The sequence below is a fragment of the Chiloscyllium plagiosum genome, unplaced genomic scaffold (assembly GCF_037043375.1).
Source record: "Chiloscyllium plagiosum isolate Xiang-an unplaced genomic scaffold, Cpla_swu_hap1 HiC_scaffold_14, whole genome shotgun sequence".
NCBI lineage: Eukaryota > Metazoa > Chordata > Chondrichthyes > Orectolobiformes > Hemiscylliidae > Chiloscyllium > Chiloscyllium plagiosum.
This window is the reverse complement of record NW_028270152.1, coordinates 1,374,793-1,398,328: the sequence shown is the minus strand read 5'-3', so window position 1 is coordinate 1,398,328 and position 23,536 is coordinate 1,374,793. Positions and strand designations below refer to the sequence as shown.

The following is a 23,536-nucleotide window of genomic DNA, read 5'->3' as shown; positions in this document are numbered from 1 at the left end:
TCCTAGCTGAAACTTTATTGCTGGAACAGCACAGCAGGTCAGACAGCATCTAGGGAAAAGGAGATTCGACGTTTCGGGCACATGCCCTTCCCGTCGAATCTCCTTTTCCCTAGATGCTGTCTGACCTGCTGTGCTGTTCCAGCAATAAAGTTTCAGCTTTGATCTCCAGCGTCTGCAGACCTCACTTTTTCCAACCAGATATCCTAAACTAATCTAGTATTCACCAGTATTTGTCCCATATCCCTCCAAACCCTTCTAATGCATGTATCTATCCAGGTGCCTTTTAAATGTTGTAATTGTTCCAGCCTCTACCACTTCCTCTGGCAGCTCATTCTATACATGCACCACTCTCTGCGCGAAATATTTATTCTATCTTTGCTCATTCTCCACTCTGACTCCATTGCAAACTCCAACTCCATTCTGTTTTCATTGTGTTCAATTTATCTCAATTCTGTCACCATTGCATCTTGGTTTTGTCTGCATCCCATCACCAATCTGCCTGTGCTCTGTCTGTAAGCTGTCTCCAATCTGACTCCACTCTATCTCTGATCTGTCACTGTTGGATTTTTGATTTGTCTTTGACCTGTCTCTGGTCCACCTGTTTTATCTCCACTTAAACTCCATCACTGCTCCATTGCTACTCTGCTCTGCTCTTTCTGCATTGTTTCTTCAATCAGACTACCCAACCCTCTTTGTCTCTGTTTCATCCCTACTCTGTCTCCACTCGACCACTGCTCCGTCTCTGCTCTGTCACTGAGCTGTCTTCACTCCATCTCCATTCTGTCCTTGCTCCATCTCTGCTCTGACCCCATCACTGTTCCATTTCTGCGCCTGTAGAGCATTTGGGAAACTTATTCGAGAAAAATAAGACAAGACAAATGGTCAGCTTGAAGAATTTTTCAAAGGTTTGGGAACTCGAGGCCTATTGGTTGATGTCGCTAGAGAAATGCTTGGCTTGGAGCTGATTGGTCAATGTTTCTCTCTAACACTCAATCCTTTCAATGTTTAAATTTTTAATTTTCATTATAATGATGAAATCTCTTAAGACCTTGTGCAGTGAAAATGCTGCTGTTCAGAGCTCCACAATATGTAACCATGGTAACTGAAAGATTTGTGAATCACAGTTTATTACTTCATTACTTGTCACCAGTTGCTTGTTGCCGAGATACAAACTAACAACTTTGATGGTTGTCACAGGTTGGACAAGTGACCGATGGACATTAGCTGGTATGAAGCAGGTTATCATTGTCGCCAGGGCAGCTCGTCTTCGAGTGCAGCCAGTATCCTTACCTTCAGCACAGCACTGTGCTTGCTCCTGATCCTGCGCGGAGCTCAGGGTCAGCCCATCAAACAAACCATGCCCCCTATTATGGAGAACAAGCCCTTTCTGGTCATTTGGAACATTCCGACAGAAAAATGCAGGACTCACCGTGGTGTTGATCTCCACCTGAATGACTTTAATATAGTGACCAATGAGAATGAAGTTTTCATGGGCGGGAATATCACAATATTTTATACCTATCAGTTGGGCAAATATCCTTACTATGAAAACAAAAACGTGGTGAATGGGGGCTGTCCCCAGAACACTAGCCTAAATGAACACACGAGAAAGATGCAGGCTGACATTGATAAGTATTTGCCCTCCAAATACTACAAGGGTCTGGCAGTCATTGACTGGGAGGAGTGGAGACCCCAGTGGGTACGTAACTGGGGCACTAAAGCCATCTATCGTGAGAAGTCGGAGGAGCTGGTTCGAGCCAGGCACCCTGACTGGTCTCCTGCTCGAGTTCTGAAACAGGCGCAATCGGAGTTTGACACAGCAGCAAACAAGTTCATGACTCAAACTCTGAGGGTGGGTCAGTCAATGAGGCCCCAGGCATTGTGGGGTTACTACCTCTTCCCGGACTGTTACAATTACCATTACAATGACAACTTCTCCAGTTACAATGGGCGCTGCCCTAATATTGAGTTTGAACGCAATAATCAGCTGCAGTGGCTCTGGTCCAAAAGCAATGCTTTATATCCCTCTATCTACATGGAGGAAATCTTAAAATCTTCGGAACAAGGAAGGCAGTTTGTGAGAGCACGGGTGCAAGAGGCCATGCGTGTGTCATTGACAGTGGACTCAGCGTATGCACCACCTGTGTTTGTATACTCTCGATCACACTATGCTTACACCTTCAACCCAATGACACAGGTAGGTGGATGCTGGAAAATAAAACAAATGTTGATATAGACTTGATGGTACAAAGGGCTGTATGATTCTATGAAAATGGTTCAATTTCTCAGTTAATAATTAACAGAGTTGAAGAAATATGAGGCTCTATGACAGTGATAGGCTGGAAAGTGTTAAACTTCAAAGGGACTTGATGTGCCAATGAAATTTAACGTGCAGCTAAGCAAGTGAATAAAGCGAATGGTATGTGACCTTTATTAGAGAAGAGTTTGAGGATCAGCGTAAAGCTATCTGACTGCGGTTATATACAGCCTCAATGAGACCATACCTTTTGTACAGCTTTGATCTCTCTACCTAAGGAAAGATAAGCTTTCCATAGAAGGAGTGCAGTGAAGTTTCACCAGACTGATCCCTGGAATGCAGGACTATCGTATGAAGAGAGATTGAGGAGGCTCCCTGTATTCTCTGGAGTTTAGAAGATTGAGAGGTGATTTTATTGAAAAATACAAATTCTCATAAGGTGTGACTGGGCAAATGCAGGAAGAATGTTTCCTCTTGCTGGGGAGGTAGGGGATTCAGAGTAAGGGAAGCCCTTTGGAGCCAAGAAGAGGAGGAATTTCTTCACTCAGAGGGTGTGGAGGCTTTGGGATCTCTGCCCCAAGAGGGCAGTAAGGGTGTATTCATTCAGTATCTTCCAGACGAAGATTGATAGATTCTTTCAGTCTAAGGTGAAGAGGAAGATCTTAGGTTACAAGAGGGTATTAAATGATTGGGCAGATGGACAGATCAATGGCTGATAGAGTTAAAAAAAAACAACAAGCAACGATACTGGATGTGGGTTTGGAAGGAGCTGCGGTGATGGAAATTTACTCATGGGCCTTGACTTCCTTGGATACACACACTGGTTCCTTCTCTTCATAAACATGTGTTCTTAAAATGTAATTGTTGTTCTTGAATTAGCATCTAATTGTAAGTATTTATAGTTCCCTTAACTTTTCCCTGACCCACTGTCATGTTTCCCTTCTGTCTGTACAGTCACTAGATATTGTCCAGGTGAAAAATAGTTCCTTGTTTTGTTTCATAAGTCTTGACATCAATCTCCTAAATATTCATGGTGCCAAAGGAGATTCCAAATGGTAGATGATTAAAATAATACTGCCTGAATAGTTAAGGGGGTGTCTGACAAAATCTCCTGGGCATAATTTAATAAAGAATTTGGAGTCTTAGAACATAGAACATTATAGCGCAGTACAGGCCCTTAGAACATAGAACATTATAGCGCAGTATAGCGCAACAGCACTCCATGTTGCACCAACCTGTGGAACCAATCTGAAGCCCATCTAACCTACACTATTCCATTCTCATCCATATCGTATGAGGAAAGGCTGAGGCACTTGGGGTTGTTTTCATTGGAGAAAAGAAGGTTTAGGAGTGACTTGATAGAGGTGTATAAGATGATTAGGGGTTTAGATAGGGTCAACAGTGAGAATCTTTTTCCACGTATGGAGTCAGCTATTACAAGGGGGCATAGCTTTAAATTAAGGGGGGGGTAGGTATAGGACAGATGTTAGGGGTAGGTTCTTTACTCAGCGAGTCGTGAGTTCATGGAATGCCCTGCCAGTAGCAGTGGTGGACTCTCCCTCATTATGGGCATTTAAGCGGGCATTGGATAGGCATATGGAGGATAGTGGGCTAGTGTAGGTTAGGTGGGCTTGGATCGGCGCAACATCGAGGGCCGAAGGGCCTGTACTGCGCTGTATTCTTCTATGTTCTATGTTCTATGTTCTATATGTTTATCCAATGACCACTTAAATGTCCTTAAAGTTGGTGAGCCTACTACTGTTGCAGACAGGGCATTCCATGCCCCTACTACTCTGAGTAACGAAACTACTTCTGACATCTGTCCTATATCTATCACCCTTCAGTTTAAAGCCATGTCCCCTCATGCTAGCCATCACTATCCGAGGAAAAAGGCTCTCACTGTCTATGCTATCTCACCCTCTGATTATCTTATATGTCTCAATTAAGTGACCTCTCAACCTTCTTCTCTCTAACGAACACAGCCTCAGGTCCCTCAGCCTTTCCTCATAAGACCTTCCCTTCATATCAGGCAACATCTTAGTAAATCTCCTCTGAACCGTTTCCAAAGCTTCCACATCCTTTATATAACATGGTGACCAGAACTGTACACAATACTCCAAATGTGGCCACACCAGAGTTTTGTACAGCTGCATGGTTCTGAAACTCAATCCCTCTACCAATAAAAGCTAACATACTGTATGCCTTCTTAACAACCCTGTCAATTAGGTGGAAACCTTCAGGGATCTATGTACATGGACACTGAGATCTCTCACTCTCATTCATATCCAGAATTATCTTTGCTATCCTTTCCTCTACATCCCTGGAACTGTTAGGAGGCCTATAGAAAACTCCCAACAGGATGATCTCTCCTTTCCTGTTTCTATCCTCAGCCCACACTACCTCAGTAGACGAGTCCTCAAACATCCTTTCTGCCACCGTAATACTGTCCTTGACTAACAATGCCACACCTCCCCCTTTTTTATCACCTTCGCTGTTCTTACTGAAATATCTAAATCTCGGAACCTACAACAACCATTCCTGTCCCCGCTCAATCCATGTCTCCAAAATGGCCACAACATCGATGTCCCATGTACCAACATTTATATTCACATTCACACACTTCAACCACTGTAAATGCTAGCCATTATCATTACAGCTACTCTGCATTAAGTTTAAATTCTGTTTCAAACTCTTGTACCTTTAATTTCCATTAACTCTCTTTAATCTTAATCAGGGAGATGGATTTTGTTATTTATTCTATTTGCTTGGACTTTCTCTTCGGTATGGTTTCAAATTATCTGGACACTTTCTGATGGTATTGACTTTCCTGTTTCTGTGGTGATAAAGGTGTTGCTGCTTTGTAGAATTCATGTAAAGTCCCCATCTCCCACATTGATAGCACTCAGTTCCTCCTTGCTGGGAACTCACTGCACTTGTGGCTCTGCTCTGACCCCATCATGAACAACCTTATCTGGTCAATCTCATCTATTCTTATCCTTTTGCTATTTTAGTCAGCTTTTGAGAAGATGATGACACCATCCTGGGGTCTGTACATCCAGACCTCTGAGAAGGAGTTCTAGTGTTTCCTCAAAGAATTGTCTAAGCTTGGGCCTTAATCTCCATTCATCATGGATTTCCTGTTCAATGCTAAGTCCATTGATGGAAATATGGCAATTTTTAATTCCTTTTCCCAAATGCAGTGTGATCTCACATTAATTCATCCTTCTAATCTTCACACCTACAATGTCTTGTTAATAGATCTGTTTAAAACATCTCAATTAATTCTCCCAATGCTGAGATCATTGATGACATATTACCTCATCTATGATTAAATTTATTTTGGGTTTAAAGTAAATGTTGGATGCTTTGATTAAAGTCTCACATTTTATAATATTTTGTTCCACACTTTGCCTGATAAGAACAGCAGCTATTAGATCGACATTATATGAAAACATGTTGCTCTTTTGCCTGCAAGTTTGCTGCTGTTGTAAATTGCCGAGATTTGTTCCACTTCCAGAATTCCCTTTGTTGGGGACCCTCAGTTCTCTGAATGGCTGTGTTAATGGTAAACTCATTCCTGGAGCTACCATCTTGTTTTGCTGCTCCACTCGACTGATCTGGGGAGTATTTCCATTTATGTTCCTTCCTTTATTCAAAATCTTCTGCTTTCGAGTTTTTGCTTCCCAGATACTTCCTGACGCATGGCTTTGGCATTAAAGTCTTTTGAGGTTCTTTTGTGCCACTTTGCTGTTGCACTGACTTCATGTTTCCGGACAGTAATTTCCCTACCTGCCACCATTCTCTTTTCCAGACCAATTATTGGCACTACTGTTCCCGAACCACCACGGAAATCTGAAAGATGCATCAAGGTGATCCAGTTCCCTGACTGTTCAGGACTAATGCAATTCACACCAGGTTTCATCATTTTACACAAAATAATTATATTTATTATAACATACCACTTTAACAAATGGCAATGAAACAAAGAATTTTAATCTACTACTATACAGATTAAACTATACCCCTTTAAAACCACAATAACACACACTCAACCACAAATATGATCGACAAAAGAAAGACAGTTTGGCACATATTATGGGTGGAAAAAAATAGACAACATTCTGAAGATCAAGTCAGGGGGTGATTATGGGTTAAAGAGTCTCTCTCAGTTTTATTGATTTCGAAGACCATGTCACACAGCTCTCTAGACAGTTTGATAGTTTGAATGGTGGACATAGGTCTTATTACAATTCTTTCTTTTAAGCTTTCTTGGATTTTCTATCTTTTAGCCCACAGGGGCTGGGGGAAGGGGAAAGGGATAGAATGGAGGGGAGACAGTGTGTGAGAGATATACTGGGTGGGGGGAATGGATATGGTAATTTCACAGGTTCTGGATATTTCCACTGTCCTGCATTTCCAACTTTGTAACATACCATAGCCAAACCAATACATTGGTTAAGATGTTCCTTAACTTAAAGGCTCTTGGTGCCACTCTGTCTCAAAGTATTCCCCTCATTGCTTCAAAAAGCTTTTCTGTGGCAGTAAACTGTGTTCCCCAACATAGTGCCAGGGCCAAGGATGTCATGGAGAGGCTGCAGGGCACCCTGCTGTGTGAGGGGGATCATCTTGGAGTCATGGTCCACATTGGTAGATAAGAAGAGAGATGAGGTCCCACATGTAGAAGTCAGGGAGGTAGGAAGGAAATTTAAAAGCAAGATATCAAGAGCAATAATCTGAGGATCACTGATAGCACTTTAAGAACAAGGGCATTGATCAATTGAGCACATGGCTGGAGAGCTGGAGAGTGGGCATTGGGTACAGGTCTGGTGCAGGTGGGACCTAAAAAAGATGAACAGGTGACAGGCTAACAGGACTGAGACTGATGTGCTCCCAGATACTAATGATGTTGGGGTTGATTTAAATAAGTTTGTTAAGTGGATGGAAACCTAATGGGGTAACCCAAATTGGACAGGAGTTAAGATGGCAACAGTAAATAGAAAAGTTGTGAAGGAGCCTAGGAAGCAGGAAAAATAAATCTGAGCATCAAATAACATCTCGAATGCAAAATAACGTCAAAAAACAAAGTCAAGGGCACCTTATTTCAGTGTGTTCAGCATTCACATCAAGCTCAACAATCTAAAGGCACAAACAGAGAGAAGTTGCCAAATACTCAATATGAATATGTGAATGGAACTCTTGTTTGACAAACTTGTTGAAGTTTTGTTTTACGGTGTTACTCACAAAAACTAACTAATAAAGATGGTCAATAGATGTAGTATGTTGGATTTTCATAAACCTTTGATAATATCCCTCACAGGAGGATGGTTAATAAAATTGAAGCATGTAGTTTAGGAGGCAATCTACAGGCATAGATTAATGATTGACTCAGAGTCAGAAACCAGAGAAGAGTAATAGATGACCTATTTTCAGTTTGGCATACTGAGACTAGTGGGATACCACAGGATCAGTACTTCGGCCCCAGCTGTTGACAAAATTTATCAATGATTTGGAAGTGGGAACCAAATGTAATGTGTCTAAATTTGTGGATGATTCAAAGCCAAGTGGAAATGTATGTTGTGAGGGAGATTTGAAACATTTTCAGAACAATTTGGAGAGCAGTCAGTGGGCAAAAACATGTCAGATATATTATAATGTGACAGATATCTCCACTCTGGCAGGAGAAACAGATGGGCACCGTATTTATTAAATAGTAAGAGGTTAGAAAGTGTACAAAGGAACCTGAGTGTCCTTGTCAATCAATCACTGAAGGCAACCATACAGTTGCAGCAAGTTATTAAGAAGGCTAATGGGATGTTAGCCTTTATCACAGGAGGATTTTAGTATAGGAGTAGGGAAATCTTGCTTCATTTTACAGGAGTTTGTTCAGACAGCACCTGGAGTAATGCGTGCAGCTTGCGTCCTTATCTCAGGAAAAATACTATTGCCAAAGAGAGAGTGCAATGAAAGTTCCCCAGATTTGTTCCTGGGATAGCGGGATTGTCGCAGGCAAGATAAGGCAAACTGGGGTTGTATTGTCTTGAGTTTTGAAGAATGACAAGGGATCTCAATAAAATCTATAGCTTATTTAAAGTGACAGAGCAGGGAAGATGCAGGTTAGATATTTCCCCTGGATGGGGAGTCCAGTGCAGGGACACAATTTAAAAATAGGGTAGTAATTTAGGATGGAGAAGAGAGGGAATTATTTTACTCAGAGTGTTGTGAATCTTTGGAATTCTCTACCACAGAAGACTGTGGAAGCTGAGTCTAAGAGTTTATTTAAAGTAGAGATGAATAGATTTCTGACAGTGGTGTACAGGGGTATGGGGATGGGGTCGGTAAAAGGCATTGATGTGTTCAATCAGCCATGACATTTTTGAATGGCAGAGCAGCCTAACAGGCTGAATGGTCTATTCCTGTTCCTAAGTTCTGTAAATACAGACCTACATCCTTTCTTAAAGGTGGAGACCAAAACTGCACCTGGGTGTAGTCTCATCAAAACACTATACAATTGTAGAAGGACTTTTTTTATCCTTGTACAACAAATCCCTTGCTATAAAGGACTTTGTGCTTGTAACAGCACACCCAACTATCCTTGAACATCAATATTAATGAGTTTTTAAAAAATACTCTATTTTTCTCATCTTACAAACAAAGTGAACAACTCACAGTTCTCCTCGTTACAGTTTACTCATTTAACCTGTCAATGTGTCTTTGCTGCCTTTTTGTCTCTTTACAGCTTGCACTGCCACCTAGCTTTGTATCATCAGCAAACCTGGATACAGTACTCTTTGTCTCTGTCTAAACCAGACATACGGATTGCAAATAACAGAGGTCTCAACACCGATCCTCAAACACTCACTAATCACAACCTACCTATTTATCCCTACTATCTGCTTCTTGTCCATTTACTAATCCATCATAATATATTATGAAACAAGGGCACTTGTCTTGTTCATTAACCATATCAAATGCCTCTCAAAAATCCAAGTATATCGCATCTGCTGGTTTCCTTTAAATACATATAGTTTAATACTGAAAAAACACTGGATACATTTGTCAAATATAATTTTCCTTTCTGAAAACCATGCTAACTCTGACTGATCATGCCATAATTTTCAAAATGCAATGATGAGCCTTTCTCAATTACATCAGATAATGACAGAGAAGCAGAGGAACATTGACACTCATTGCCTTCCCATTCCCTGTCAGGGGGAATTCCAAATTCTCACTGCTGTCCGGTTAATGGCATTTCTCCTGAATTACTGATCTCTCAGTGACTCTTTGTTACTAGTGGCCCTATGTTCTGCTCTTCCCCACAAGAGGAAACATCCACTCTGTATCCACACAATCAAAACCTTCCAATAGATTACCCTCAGCCTTTTCCCGTGAGAAAACAGACCCAGCTGGTCAATCCTTCCTTGATCTTTCTGGCATCATCCTCATAAACCTTCCCTGAGCCTCATCAGTGCCTCTAGATTCTTTTTACTAAGATGGTGACCAGACTGCCTGAAGTGCTCATAGATGTGCTCTAACTGGGGTCAGTACAGGTTTAATATAACTTCTCAAACTTTCTATTCTGTCCGTCTGGATGCAGCATCCAATGCTTTAGTGGTCAGTGTGTTTGTATCTGAGATCTCTTTGCTCCTTTACACCACCCAAACAGGCTCCCAGTATCAAGGTGAGTCTTGCTGGATGTCTTGTCCCATTCTGTCACAAGTCTCACCATCATCCATATCGGTCAGACCCTGGTAAGCTTCCACCCAGTGTGTCCATCTTCATAGTGGGAGAGACAAGTTAGCCTTGGAAATAGAGAGTAACCAAGGGGCTAATGAGAGTCAGGAATCTAAAGTAATTAATATCAGCAGTGTAAAAGTATTGAGAAACTTAAGGAACTGAAAGTCAATACCTCACTTCGCCTCTGGAATTCATATTTGAACAAAGACTATAACAAGATCAGGAGCTGAGTGGTTCTGGCAGAAGTCAGGCTGGGTAGCATTGCTGGCCATTCCTCCACATCATGAAGACCACACTGACCCAGGAGGTTGCCTTGGACTAGGGTGCAGGTGAGATGGCATGGCCTCTTCTGCTAGTCCTCCAGGAGAGGAGAGGGCTCCTTTCCTTTCCACCACCCTGTCCACCAGAACCTACAGGTCCTTGTCAGACAATCACAGCAGCATCCTTCCCTTCTCCTATAACTTCTGGAAATGTCTTTGATCAAGCAAGGCAGTTTCAGAATAGTATTTCGGAAACAACACATGGTAAAGTTGGTGCTGGAAATGAACTTTAGGGATGCAGGCAGGACAGGATGGGTAATTACTGAGGTGATTTTGGTAAAATAGGGTGAGAAATTTTGTTAAACCTCATGATGAAAACCTGACAACTTACATTTAGCCAAATAAAAAGCCCTCTAAAAATAGAAGTTTAAATAGGCCATTCAGCCCATCAAGTCTGCACTACCATTCAATGAAATCATGGTTGATCTAATCATCCTCAACTCCACTCTCCTGCCTATTACCCATAACCCTTGATTCCTTTACTGATTAAAAATCTGCCTATTTCAGCATTAAGTATTCTTAATGATCCAGCCTCGATACTCTCTGTGTTAAATAATTCCTCAGATTCATTCTCCCTCTGAGAGAAGAAATTCCTCTTCATCTCTTTCTTCAATATACAGCTATTTATTCTGAGATGATGCCTTCTGGTTTGAGACTCTCCCACAATGGAAGCAACCTCTCCACATCTACCCTGTTAATTCCTCTAAGAATCTTATATATTTCAATGATTTTGTCATTCATTCTTCTAATCTACTCAGCCTCTCATAAAAGAGCCCTTCCATACCTGGGATCAGCTGAGTTAACCTTCTCTGGACTGTACTCCAATACCAGTATCTCTTTCCCTAGATAAGGTGCCCAAAACTGCTCACAGTATTTCAGCTATGATCTGACTGGTATCTTGTCTAATTTGAACAAGTGCTCTCTACTTTTATATTCCATTTCCTTTCACATAAAGGCCAACATTCCATTTGTCTTCCGTATTACTCATTGAACTTGAATGTTAGCTCTTTGCCATTTATGGATGAAGGCTCCCAATTCCCTGTTTATAGTTTTCTGCAATCTTCTTCATTTAAATAATATTCTGCTCCTCTATTCTTCCTTCCAAAGTGCATAACCTACTCATTTAACCTGTCTATATCTCTCTGCAGACTCTGTCATCCTCATCATCAGCCTTCCCATTTATTCGTGTGTGATCAACAAACTTGGCTGCAGTACATTCACTTTCCTCATTAATATATATTGTAAATAAATGTGGCCCCAGCTCTGATCCTTCTGGCACAGGTTACTATCCTGAAAATGTCTCCTTTATCCCAACTCTCTGCTGTCTATTAATTAGCCATTCCTCTATTTGTGTTAACATATAGCATAACTCAATAACACCCCCCTTTTGAAAATATAAGATTAATCTCTGTTCAATATTTCTGTCATTATCCCAGCTCCCAGGACCCCAGGATTTATCTCTCCACCCTTCAAGCACTCTGCCTGTATTCCTGATGAAGGGCTTTTGCCCGAAACGTCAATTTTACTGCTCCTTAGATGCTGCCTGAACTGCTGTGCTTTTCCAGCACCACCCTACTCCAAAATCTGGTTTCCAGCATCTGCAGTCATTGTTTTTACCCAGCTCCCAGGACAGCCCATCTCTCTTTCTAAAAGACCAATGTTCATGCTAATTACTGACTATCTTTCTATATATTTAAAGAAAAGCTCCTATAGTCTGTTTCCATATTTCTGAATAGTTTGCTTTCATTCTATTTTTATCAGTTTATATTGGCCATTTGCCAACTCTGAACCCCTCCCAATCCTCAGGCTGTCTCCTGTTCTTTGCAACATTATAAATCTCTTCTTTTAATCCATTAATATCTTTAATTGTTCAAGCAAGCCATGAATGGGATTTTCTCATTGAGTTTTGACTTTTTTAATGGAATGTATTTTTGATAATAATCTTGAATTGTTTCTTCAATGTTTCCCACTGTTTCTTTAATAGCTATTTACCCAATCAACCACTGATCTCTCCTCATCCCCATGTAACTGTTTCATGTGAGATTCCTGCTAATGGCTGCTGTATGTCACTGTTCAGTTGTAGATACTTTTAAGCAAGCTGTTCAGACGTGTTATGACACTTGGCTCCCTCACTCCCACCCCCAGGTCTCCTGGGCCACCAGCCTAGAGGTTGGGACAATACCACTGTGCCACAATAGCCCATTTTCTCTTCAGATGCATTCCGATCAATTTTCCCAGAGAATACCTTTTGCTTTGAGATTGTTAATTAAAGCTGTCTCATTACACAGTACTACATATAAAATAGCATCATCCTTTATCAGCTCAACAACACATTGCTTCAAAAACTCAGTACAAAAGGACTTTACAAATCATTCTTCCACACCACTTTGGTCAGTTTGCTTGGTGCACCCATCACAGCAGATGATGGAATCTAAATTGAATTAAACCTGGAATAAGAACATAAGAACATAGGAAATAGGAGGAGGAGGAGGCCATCCAGCGCATCAAGCATGCTGCACTATTCAATAACATCATGGCTGACCTTTTCATGGGCTCAGGTCCACTTACCCATCCTCTCACCATAACTGCTAATTCCTTCACTGTTCAAAAATTTATCTTTGTCTTAAAAGCATTTACTGAGGTAGCCTCATTGGGCAGGGTATTCCACAGATTCACAATCCTTTAGGTGAAGAAGTTCCTCCTCAACTCAACCCTAAATCTGCTCCCCCTTGTTTTGAGGCTATGTCCCCTAGTTCTAGTTTCACCCACTAGTGGAAATAACCTCCCTGCTTCTATTTTATCTATTTCCTTCATAATTTTATATGTTTCTATAATATGCTCACCCACTCATTTTTGTAAATTCCAATGAGTATTGTCCCAGTCCCTTTAATCTCTCCTCATAAGCCAACCCTCTCAACTCCAGAATTAACTTAGTGAACCTCCTCTGCACCACCTCTAGTGCCCGTATATCCTTTCACAAGTAAGAAGACCAAACTATAGATAGTACTCTATATGGGACCTCACTAGCACCTTATATAGCTGCAGCATAACCTTCCTGTTTTAAATTCCATCTGTCTAGCAATGAAGGACAATATTCCATTTTGTCTTCTTAATTACCAACTACACCTGCAAGCCAACCTTTTGTGACTCATGCACAAGGATACCCAGATCCCTCTGCACAGCAGCATTCTGCAAATTTTTCACCATTTAAATAATAATCCATTTTGCTGTTACTGTTATTGATCTCAGTGATGATGACCATAAAAATGTCTTCAATTGTCAGAAAAACCCATCTGCTTCACTAATATCCTTCAGGGAAGAAAGTTTGCCATCTTTACCCAGTCTGACCTAGTCATAGAGTCATAGAGATGTACAGCATGGAAACAGAAGAAGGGCTCATGTCCGAAACGTCAATTCTCCTGCTCCTTGGATGCTGCCTGACCTACTGCGCTTTTCCAGCAACACATTTTTAAGCTCTGATCTCCAGCACCTGCAGTCCTCACTTTCTCCTAGCATGGAAACAGATCCTTCGGTCCAACCCATCCAGACTCTAAGCTACGTGGGTGACTCCTAATTGCCCCCTAAGATGGCTGAGTGAGGCACACAGTTCAAGTGCAATTAAGGACAGCCAAGATTTGCCAGTGATGGTCACATCCTATGAAGGAATTTTCGAACAGTCCAGATGAAGTCTCTCCAGAATCATTACATTGCCTTTATTACAAGTTCCAATCAGTTTTGTTTAATAATATTTTGGTCAATAATGCATAAATACTGTTAGAGGCTCCTACCAGAATCTCTAACACTTTTTATTCCTAGTCTCTATTCCTGGTGATTTTACTTTTCTACTCCTTAACTTTCTGAACCAAGAGCCGTTCTTACTCCTGTACTATGTCATCCTTCACTAAGTCATCCTTCACTAAGACAGAAAACAATTGAAAATTTGAATCACAGCTCAGTAAACTCCCAGCCTCACAAAGGGCATCAAATGTAGTATTTTTTTGAACTACCACCTGCATTTACCAAAGGTCTTACTTTAATTTGGGTGATTTGCACTGCTCTCCTTCAATGGGTATCTCGAGGTTTTGTCCATAGCAAAGTTTGTTGATTAATAAAGTCCAAGCTGAGGAAGGACACGTTTGTAAATCTGTGTGTATAAAATCATTAAACCAGTCCAGTAGGAGGCACAGAAATGGCTGTTACCTCACAAGTCCCTCCCTTTGAAGTGAGGTAGCTAGAATCAAATACATATTCATTGCCTCCCTTTGTGTTTCAGATAGATTTAATGTACAGTATTGGGGAAAGTGCAGCCCTGGGAGCAAGTGGAGTCATTCTGTGGGGAAGTATTGAATTTTCTCGCACCAAGGTAAGGCAGAACCATGCTGTTTCATGTTAACATTCACCAACAGTGGCTCTTCATTGAACTGTAAATATCTATTTGCCAGTGTGAAACCCACTAGTGAGAGGAGCTGGGAGAGGGACACCTGCTGTTTGTTGCAATCAGTAAAAATTCTCCAGGATTGTGAAAGGTTTTGAAAGGTAAATAATGAAAGCTTGTTTCCATTGGTTAGTGAATCAGGAATAAGTCTGTGAATTATGTTGAAGCAACAGGAGGCCAACATTGGGATGTAACGCTGTGATATATATCACATATGCTGTGTGTGTCCCAATCCTGTTAGTACTGCTGCCCGACAGTGCCAGGGACCCAGGTTTGAGTCCGCCCTCAGATGACTTTATGTGTGGAGTTTGCATGTTCTTCCTGTGTCTGTGTGAGTTTCTGCCAGGTGCTCTAGTTTACTCCCACAGTCAAAAGGTATGCAGGCTAGGTGTATTAGCAATGGAAAATGCAGGGTTACAAGGATAAATTAGATTCACTACAGTGTGGAAACAGGCCCTTCGGCCCAACCAGTCCACACCGACCCTCCGAACAGCAACCCACCCAGACCCAATCCCCTACGTTCACCCCTGACTAATGCACCTAATACTACGGGCAATTTAGCATGGTCAATTCATCTAAACTGCACATCTTTGGACTGTGGGAGGAAACTGGAGCACCCGGAGGAAACCCACACAGACACAGGGAGAATGTGCAAACTCCACACAAACAGTTACCTGAGACGGGAATTGAACCCAGGTCTCTGGCGCTGTGAGGCAGCAGTGCTAACCACTGAGCCACCATGCCGCCCCATTGGATAGGATAGGGGTAGTCCTGGAGGGATACTCTTTGGACAGTCAGTACAAACCCGATGGGCTGAATGACTCCTTCCCACACTGTAGGGATTTTATAATTTACTGATTGTCATACTGAATGGGTCAGATCGGAGAAAGAAATCTGGCTTGCCAGATCAAATATGTAATGTTTACAGTTGGTTAACATGGTAGTTAGCCATTGCAGCATATTCATATGAGGTAGATGTACTTTAAGAAATAAAATTTTAAAAAAACAAGCTCTATAAATGCAAACTAATCAGTAAGTTCTGAATGCAAACAGCAAAACTTGGATATCACTGAAAAAAAGATGTTTTGTTGAAACTTTTCATCTTACACTCATCAGGACCTTTTACAAGAAAAACAATTTTTTTGCAAAATATCCTAATGAGTGCAAACAAATATCTTTGAAAAGACGTCTTTTTTCTGCAAAAAAAAAGCAGTACAAAGCTTCAACCTGTTTCCCATTACTACCTTTTCACAGAAGCTCAATTCCAGAGAAATTTTACTCCTATCTCAACTCCTTAATTATTACTGACCTGATTCTTTGCAGCTTCTTTTCTTTGGACACTTTGGCAAAAGGGCAAATGGTTCCACTGAATTGAAATGTAATACTCCCGTGAGCAGAAACTATCCACTCTTCTGAACTGAACTCCTGGTCCTTCTAAAGTGACATTGAACAATTTACTCTGAAATCAAAGTAAAATTTAATGGCTTTCTGTAGACTCAATTAGTCGCCTTAGACAACAGGATTGTCACAGACACTTGGAACATAGAACATTAAACAGTACAGCACAGGAACAGGCCCTTCAGACCACCATGTCTGTGCTGACCATGATGTTAGTCTAAACTACCCCACCTCACATGTATCCCTCTGTTCCCCACCTGTTCATGTCTCGGTCTAAGTATCTTCAACATTGTGATTGTATCTGCTTCTACTACCTCCCCAACAGCACATTCCAGGTGTCCAGTACACTTTGTGTAAAAACACTTGCCTCACACATCTCCTTTAAACTTTTACCATCTCACCTTAAAACCGATACCCTCTAGTAGTTGACATTTCCACCTGGGGAAAAAAAGACTGACTGTTCACCCTATCCATGTCCCTCATTATTTTATCAGATCACCTATCAGCCTCCATGCTCTAGTGAAAACAATCCAAGTTTGTCCAACCTCTCCTTATAGCTAATACACTCCAATACACACAACATCCTGGTAAACCTCTTTTTCACCCTTGCCAAAGCCTTCACACACTTCCAATAGTGTGACAACCAGAACTGCACAGAATACTCTAAGTGTGGTCTAACTAAAGTGTTATACAGTACTTGAGTGCAGTCACACAGTTTCTTGGAAATAATGCACTTAGATCATTGTCCTAATGACTTCCTGATCTGCTTAAGAAGTACCTCCACAGAACTGACCCACATCCATTAGCCTCTAGTTAAAACCTAAACCCAGACATAATATATTAATCACCTTTCATTTCATGGAGCCAAATGTGACCAGCCAACCAGTTGGGATCCACCCATCAGCTTCTCCAGACTGGATCAAATGGGCCTGTTTGGTTATCAATGGAAATGAATGAGCCACCAGTGAGCTTAACAAGAAGAGACACTTGTTTCAAATAAAAGGTAGAGTTTATTGCATGATAGCAATAGGTACAATTTGTATTGGCTGCTAAACATAATTACTAAGACTACCAGGGTTCAGGCATGACAAATTTGTCTCCATTGGGCTCTTACGTTAAAAGTTTTGATTAACCACCCAGAATAATCTAATCCTATACATAATCTCCAACATTATCTGTTTCAGAACCATTGACAATACCACAGTCCCTCAGCACTGACCCTTTGACTATGTGGCACTCCCTCAGAACTGAACCCTTTGATAGTGTAACACTCCCTCAGTACTGACACTTTGACACTGAAGGAATGGTGATATATTTCCAAGTCAAGATGATGATTGGCTTGGAGAGAAACTTGCAGGGGGTGGTGTTCCCATGTCTCTGCTGCCATTGTCCTTCTAGTTGGAAGTAGTCAAGGACTTGGAAGGTGCTGTCTCAGGAGCCTTGGTGAATCTCTGCAGTGTATTGTATAAACACTGCTGCCACTGAGTGTCAGTGGTGGAGGGAATGATTGCTTCTGGATGTGGTGTCAATCAAACCGGCTGCTTTATCCGAGATGATGTTGAGCTTCTTGAATGTTATTGGAGCTGCAGCCATCCAGGCACACTCCTGACTTGTGCCTTGTAAATGGTGGACGGGCTATGGGGAGTCAGGAAGTCAGTCACTTGCTGTAGGATTCATTTTAGTACATGGAAAAAGAATATTAAAAAATGGGAACAACATTAAAGGAAGTGTAGGAACAGAAGGATCTAGGAATATGTGTGCACTATTTATTACAGGTGAAAGGAGAGGTTGAGAGAATGGTTAACAAAGCATACAATATTGTAAGCTTCATTAATAGCGGTACAAAGTACAGGAGCAAGGAAGTTATTTTGAACTTGTATAAGACACAAGTACAGAGTGATGTAGTGATACAGTTCCTATCTCTGAGCCAGGAGGCTCCATGTCAAGTCTCACCTGCTCCAGAGATATGTAATAAAATCTCTGAACTGGCTGATTGGGAAAACATCTTAGACTCAGCTGGAGTCCAGTTAAAGGTGTTGCTCTTTTGGAAGGAAGTGGAGGAGAGGCTGACAAGAATAGTTCCAGGGATGAGACACTTCAGATCTGAGGATAGATCTGGAAAGCTGAGAAAGTAAGGGGCAAGAGATTTAGTGGGGTGTGAGGAAAAACCTTTTCACCCAGAGGATTGTGGGAATATGGAACTCACTGCCTGTAAGAGTGGGAGAGGCAGAATCCCTCAGAACATTGAAGAAGTATTTAGTTGAACACTTGTGATGCCAAGGCAAAGAATGCTATGGGCTAAGTTTTAGAAAATGGGGTTAGAATAGTTTGGTGATTGTTTTTGATCAGCATGGAGATGATGGGTCAAAAGGCATTCTTACTATGCTGTAGACCTCTATGACATAATGATCTATTATTGGGGAAGTTGAAATGTCTGAAGGTGGATAAAATTCCTGGACCAGATGGACTTTATCCCAGCATTCTGACGTAGATAGCTGAGGAGATTGCAGAGGCATTAGTGTTGATCTTTCATGAATCTCTCGAGTCAGGGACGGTCCTAAAGGACTGCAAAATGGCTAATCTAGAACATAGAACATAGAACATAGAAGATTACAGCGCAGTACAGGCCCTTGGGCCCTCGATGTTGCGCCGATCCAAGCCCACCTAAACTACACTAACCCACTATCCTCCATATACCTATCCAATGCCCTCTTAAATGCCCATAAAGAGGGAGAGTCCACCACTGTTACTGGCAGGGCATTCCATGAACTAACGACTCGCTGAGTGAAGAACCTACCCCTAACATCAGTCCTATATCTACCCCCCCTTAATTTAAAGCTATGCCCCCTTGTAATACCCGACTCAATACGCGGGAAAAGGTTCATACTGTCAAACACCCCCAATTAACATAGTACATAGAACATTACAGCGCTGTTTAGGCCCTTCGGCCCTCGATGTTACGCTGACCTGTGAAAACAATCAGAAGCCTATCTAACCTACACTATTCCATTTTTGTCCATATGTTTATCCACTGACCATTTAAAAGCCCTTAAACTTGCAGCGTCTACTACTGTTGCAGGCAGGGCATTCCATGCCCCTACCAACCTCTGAGTAAAGAAACTACCTCTGACATCTATCCTACATCTATTACCCCTCAATTTAAAGCTATGCCCCCTCGTGCTAGACAGCACCATCTGCGGAAAAAGGCTCTTACTGTCCACCCTATCTAATCCTCTGAATGTCTTATATGCCTCAATTAAGTCACCTCACAAACATCTTCTTTCCAACGAAAACAGCCTCAAGTCCCTCAGCCTTTCTTCGTAAACCTTCCCTCCATACCAGACAACATTCTAGTAAATCTCCTCTGAACCCTTTCCAAAACTTCCACATCCTTCCTATAATGCAGTGACCAGAACTGTACACAATACTCCAAGTGTGGCCGCACCAGAGTTCTGTACAGCTATAGCTGACCTCATAGTTCTGAAACGCAATCCCTCTACGACTAAAAGCTAACACACCATATGCCTTCTTAACAACCCTATCAACCTGGGTGGCAACTTTCAGGGATCTATGTACTGTACATGGATACCGAGATCTCTCTGCTTATCTGCACGACCAAGAATCTTACCATTAGCCCAGTACTCTGCATTCTTGTTGCTCCTTCCAAAGTGAATCACCTCACACTTTTCTGCATTAAACTCCATTTGCCACCTCTCAGCCCAGCTCTGCAGCTTATCTATGTCCCTTTGCAACCTACAACATCCTTCTGCACTATCCACAACTCCACCAACCTCAGTGTCATTCGCAAATTTACTAACCCATCCTTCTACGCCCTCATCCAGGTCGTTTATAAAAATGACAAACAGCAGTGGACCCAAAACAGATCCTTGTGATACACCACGAGTAACTGAACTCCAGAATGAACATTTCCCACCAACCACAACCCTCTGTCTTCTTTCAGCTAGCCAATTTCTGATCCAAACCACTAAGTCACTCTCAATTCCATGCCTCTGTATTTTGTACAATAGCCTACCATGGAGAACCTTATCGATTGCTTTACTGAAATCCATATACAACACATCAACTACTTTACCCTTATCCACCTGTTTGGTCACCTTCTCAAAGAACTCAATAAGGTTTGTGGGGCATGACCTCCCTTCACAAAACCGTGTTGACTATCCCTAATCAACTTATTCCTTTCTAGATGACTATAAATCCTATCTCTTATAACCATTTCCAACACTTCACTCAAAACCGAAGTAAGGCTCACTGGTCTATAATTTCCAGGGTTGTCTCTACTCCCCTTCTTGAACAAGGGACAACATTTGCCATCCTCCAGTCTTCTGGCACTATTCCTGTAGACAATAACAACATAAGGCTCTGCAACCTCCTCCCTGGCTTCTAATGAATCCTAGGATAAATCCCATCCAGTCGAGGGGACTTCTCTATTTTCACACTTTCCAGAATTGCTAACACCTCCTCCTTGTGAACCTCGATCCTATCTAGTCTAGTCGCCTGTATCTCAGTGTTCTCCTTGACAACATTGTCTTTTTCCAGTGTGAATACTGACGCAAAATATTCATTTAACGCTTCCCCTATCTCCACTGACTCCACTCACAACTTCCCACTACTGTCCTTGATTGGCCCTAATCTTACTCTTGCCATTCTTTTATTCCTGATATATTTATAGAAATCTTTAGGGTTTTCCTTGACTCTGTTTGCCAAGGACTTCTCATGTCCCCTCCTGGCTCTTCGTAACTCTTTCTTTAGGTCTTCCTGGCTAAAACGTGTGGAGTCAACACTGCTTTGAGAAAGTGAGGACTGCAGATGCTGGAGACCAGAGTTGAAAAGTGTGGTGCTGGAAAAGCGCAGCAGGCCAGGCAGCATCCAAGAAGCAGATGCTGCCTGGCCTGCTGCACTTTCTCAACACTGCTTTGTCAAAGGGACATAATGCCTGACAAATCTGTTAGAATTTTTTGAGGGGGTAACGAGCAAGTTAGACAAAGGAGAGAAGGTGGACATGATTTATTTGGATTTCCAGAAAGCCTTTAACAAGGTATGACACAAGAGGCTGCTACAAAAGTATGACTCCGTGGTATTAAGCGCAAGATACTGCCATGGATACAGGCTTGGCTGACTGGCAGAGAGTGGGCATAAAGGGGTCTTTTTCAGGATGGTAGCAATTCTGTAGGGGTCAGTGTTGGGGCCACAACTATTCACGTTATACATTAACGATCTGGGTGAAGGAATTGAGGGCATTGTTGGTAAGTTAGCAGTAACACAAAGATAAATGGAGGGACAGGTAGTGTTGAGGAAGAGGTGAGTCTGCAGAAGGATTTGGACAGGCTAAGAGAATTGGCAAAGATGTGGCAGATGGAATACAATGTGAGAAAGAATGAGATTATGCAGTTCAGTGGGAAGAATACAGGTGTAAACTATTTTTTAAATGTGGAAAGGCTTTGAAATCCAAAACATGAAGGGACTTAAGAGTTCTAGTTCAAGATTTTCTTCAAGTTAACGGACAGGTTCAGTTGGCAGCTAAGAAAGCAAAGTGTGGCAGAGACAGATTCAATTGAAACATTCAAACAGGAATGAGAGTGTTACATAAATGAGCAATGTGCAGGATTACCAGGAGGAGGTGGAGCTATAGCACTCAGTGAAATGTTTATTTGGCAAGCCAGTGCAGTCAGGATTGTCCAGATAGTCTCCTAATGATTCTGTGATTTATTAAAACCATGAATGTTTTAGTACAGGGAGCTATTGAAATCGGGTTATGAGCTAGGAATAACTTCAACTTGCCCAAAGTGGATCTTGTTTGAGGGACTGAATGGTCTCCTCCTTATGCTAATGTTACTATGGTTACTGGTGCCTTGGCTTCACCGATTAAACCTTCCAATTTCTCTGCCTCTCCCTCTCTCTCTGTGCCTGTGCAGGTAAATTGTCAGCATGTGAAGGATTACATCAAGAATACCCTGGGACCCTATGTTGTAAATGTCACTATGGCTGCCCAGACCTGCGGCCAGTATCTATGCAGCAAACATGGCCGATGTTACCGCAAGCATCCTCAGGAAAACATTTACCTCCACCTGAATAAAAGATCCTTTAAGATTGTCGCAAGGACTGATCGCAGCACGTTCAGGGTCTACACCAAAGGCAGATTAAGTTTCATGGACAAGCGCCGATTGAAATCAAAATTTGCCTGTCAATGCTACAAGGGCTGGAGTGGGAAATACTGCAATCAGTCAAAAAGCACTGGCTCAGATTGTCGGTTAGACAGCTCCCTTTTCATCGCTGCTCTGTCATCACTGATAATATGGTTCTTCTCCTGATATGTCTATCCTTATACAATGAAGTTCAACTCACATGGTATGGTGGACTGTGCGTGTCTGTGTGCGTCAGCATATTCTCACACTCATTAATACACACACTGAATCGCAGACTCAGTCTCAGTCATACACATGTCCACACTCATTACCCAGAATACACTCTCACACTCAAATTCACTCATACAAATTCATTCCGACTCTCACACAAGCATCCATTCGCAATCATTCATTCAGATGCATAATCAGGCACACGCACTCACACTCATGTTGTCCCTCTCTCTCACACAAAACACACACACACACGCGTGGCCAATTGAAGGTGATTGCTATATCCTGCAAATGTGGAGTTATGACCACATCAGGTTATAAACTGACGCAGGTTTTGGCTCTTTACCTGATGAAATGGGATTAGAAAGCAAATTGACAAAATCTGTCTTTGAGGAGAAAGTGAGGACTGCGGATATGGAGTTCAGAGTTGAAACCTGTGGCACTGGAAAATCACAGCAGGTCTAGCAGCATCTGAGGAGCAGGAGAGTTGACGTTTCGGGCATAAGCCCTACCTGATGAAGGATTTATGCCTGAAACATTGACTCTCCTGCTCCTCAGGTGCTGCCTGACCAGCTATGCTTTTCCAGTGCCACACTTTCAGAATCTGTCTTTAAATTGCTGGTGTTGACAGCAATGATTAAGGCTGTGTATGTTTTTTTGAAAAAAAAGTTTAAAGTTTGGACGAAGTAATAGAGAGAGACCTGTGACCTGAGATGAATTCCAGGATAAAAATTGTCAATGAATTGTAGAGATCAGTTGGTGCTTGGCAGTTAGTTACAGAGTTACCAGTTGGCAAATTTTGAAAAGATTTGTAGCTCAGGTTGAGGTTCTGGATGTAGGTTTCCTTGCTGAGCTGGAAGGTTCATTTTTAGACGTTTCGTCACCATACTAGGTAACATCTTCAGTGAGCCGCCAGATGGATCACTGTTGGTGTTTCCTGCTTTCTATTTATATGTTTGGGTTTCCTTGGGTTGGTAATGTCTTTTCCTGTGGTGATGTCATTTCCTATGGTGATGTC

The 23,536-nt window shown here is 41.9% G+C and overlaps 1 protein-coding gene across 2 annotated transcripts in view; it reads left to right on the top strand.

Moving 5' to 3' along the window:
• LOC122559116 (hyaluronidase-Ba-like) overlaps window positions 1-22,996 on the top strand; it is a 36,772-nt gene extending 13,776 nt beyond the window's left edge. For both annotated transcript variants that reach the window (XM_043708433.2, XM_043708432.2), the window contains exons 2-4: window positions 1,198-2,197; window positions 14,585-14,674; window positions 22,078-22,996. In XM_043708433.2, coding sequence (XP_043564368.2) covers window positions 1,214-2,197; window positions 14,585-14,674; window positions 22,078-22,473 — 1,470 coding nt within the window. In that variant the 5' untranslated portion in view covers window positions 1,198-1,213 and the 3' untranslated portion in view covers window positions 22,474-22,996. The remainder of the gene's footprint in view (window positions 1-1,197; window positions 2,198-14,584; window positions 14,675-22,077) is intronic.
• The last annotated feature ends 540 nt before the right edge of the window (window positions 22,997-23,536 follow it).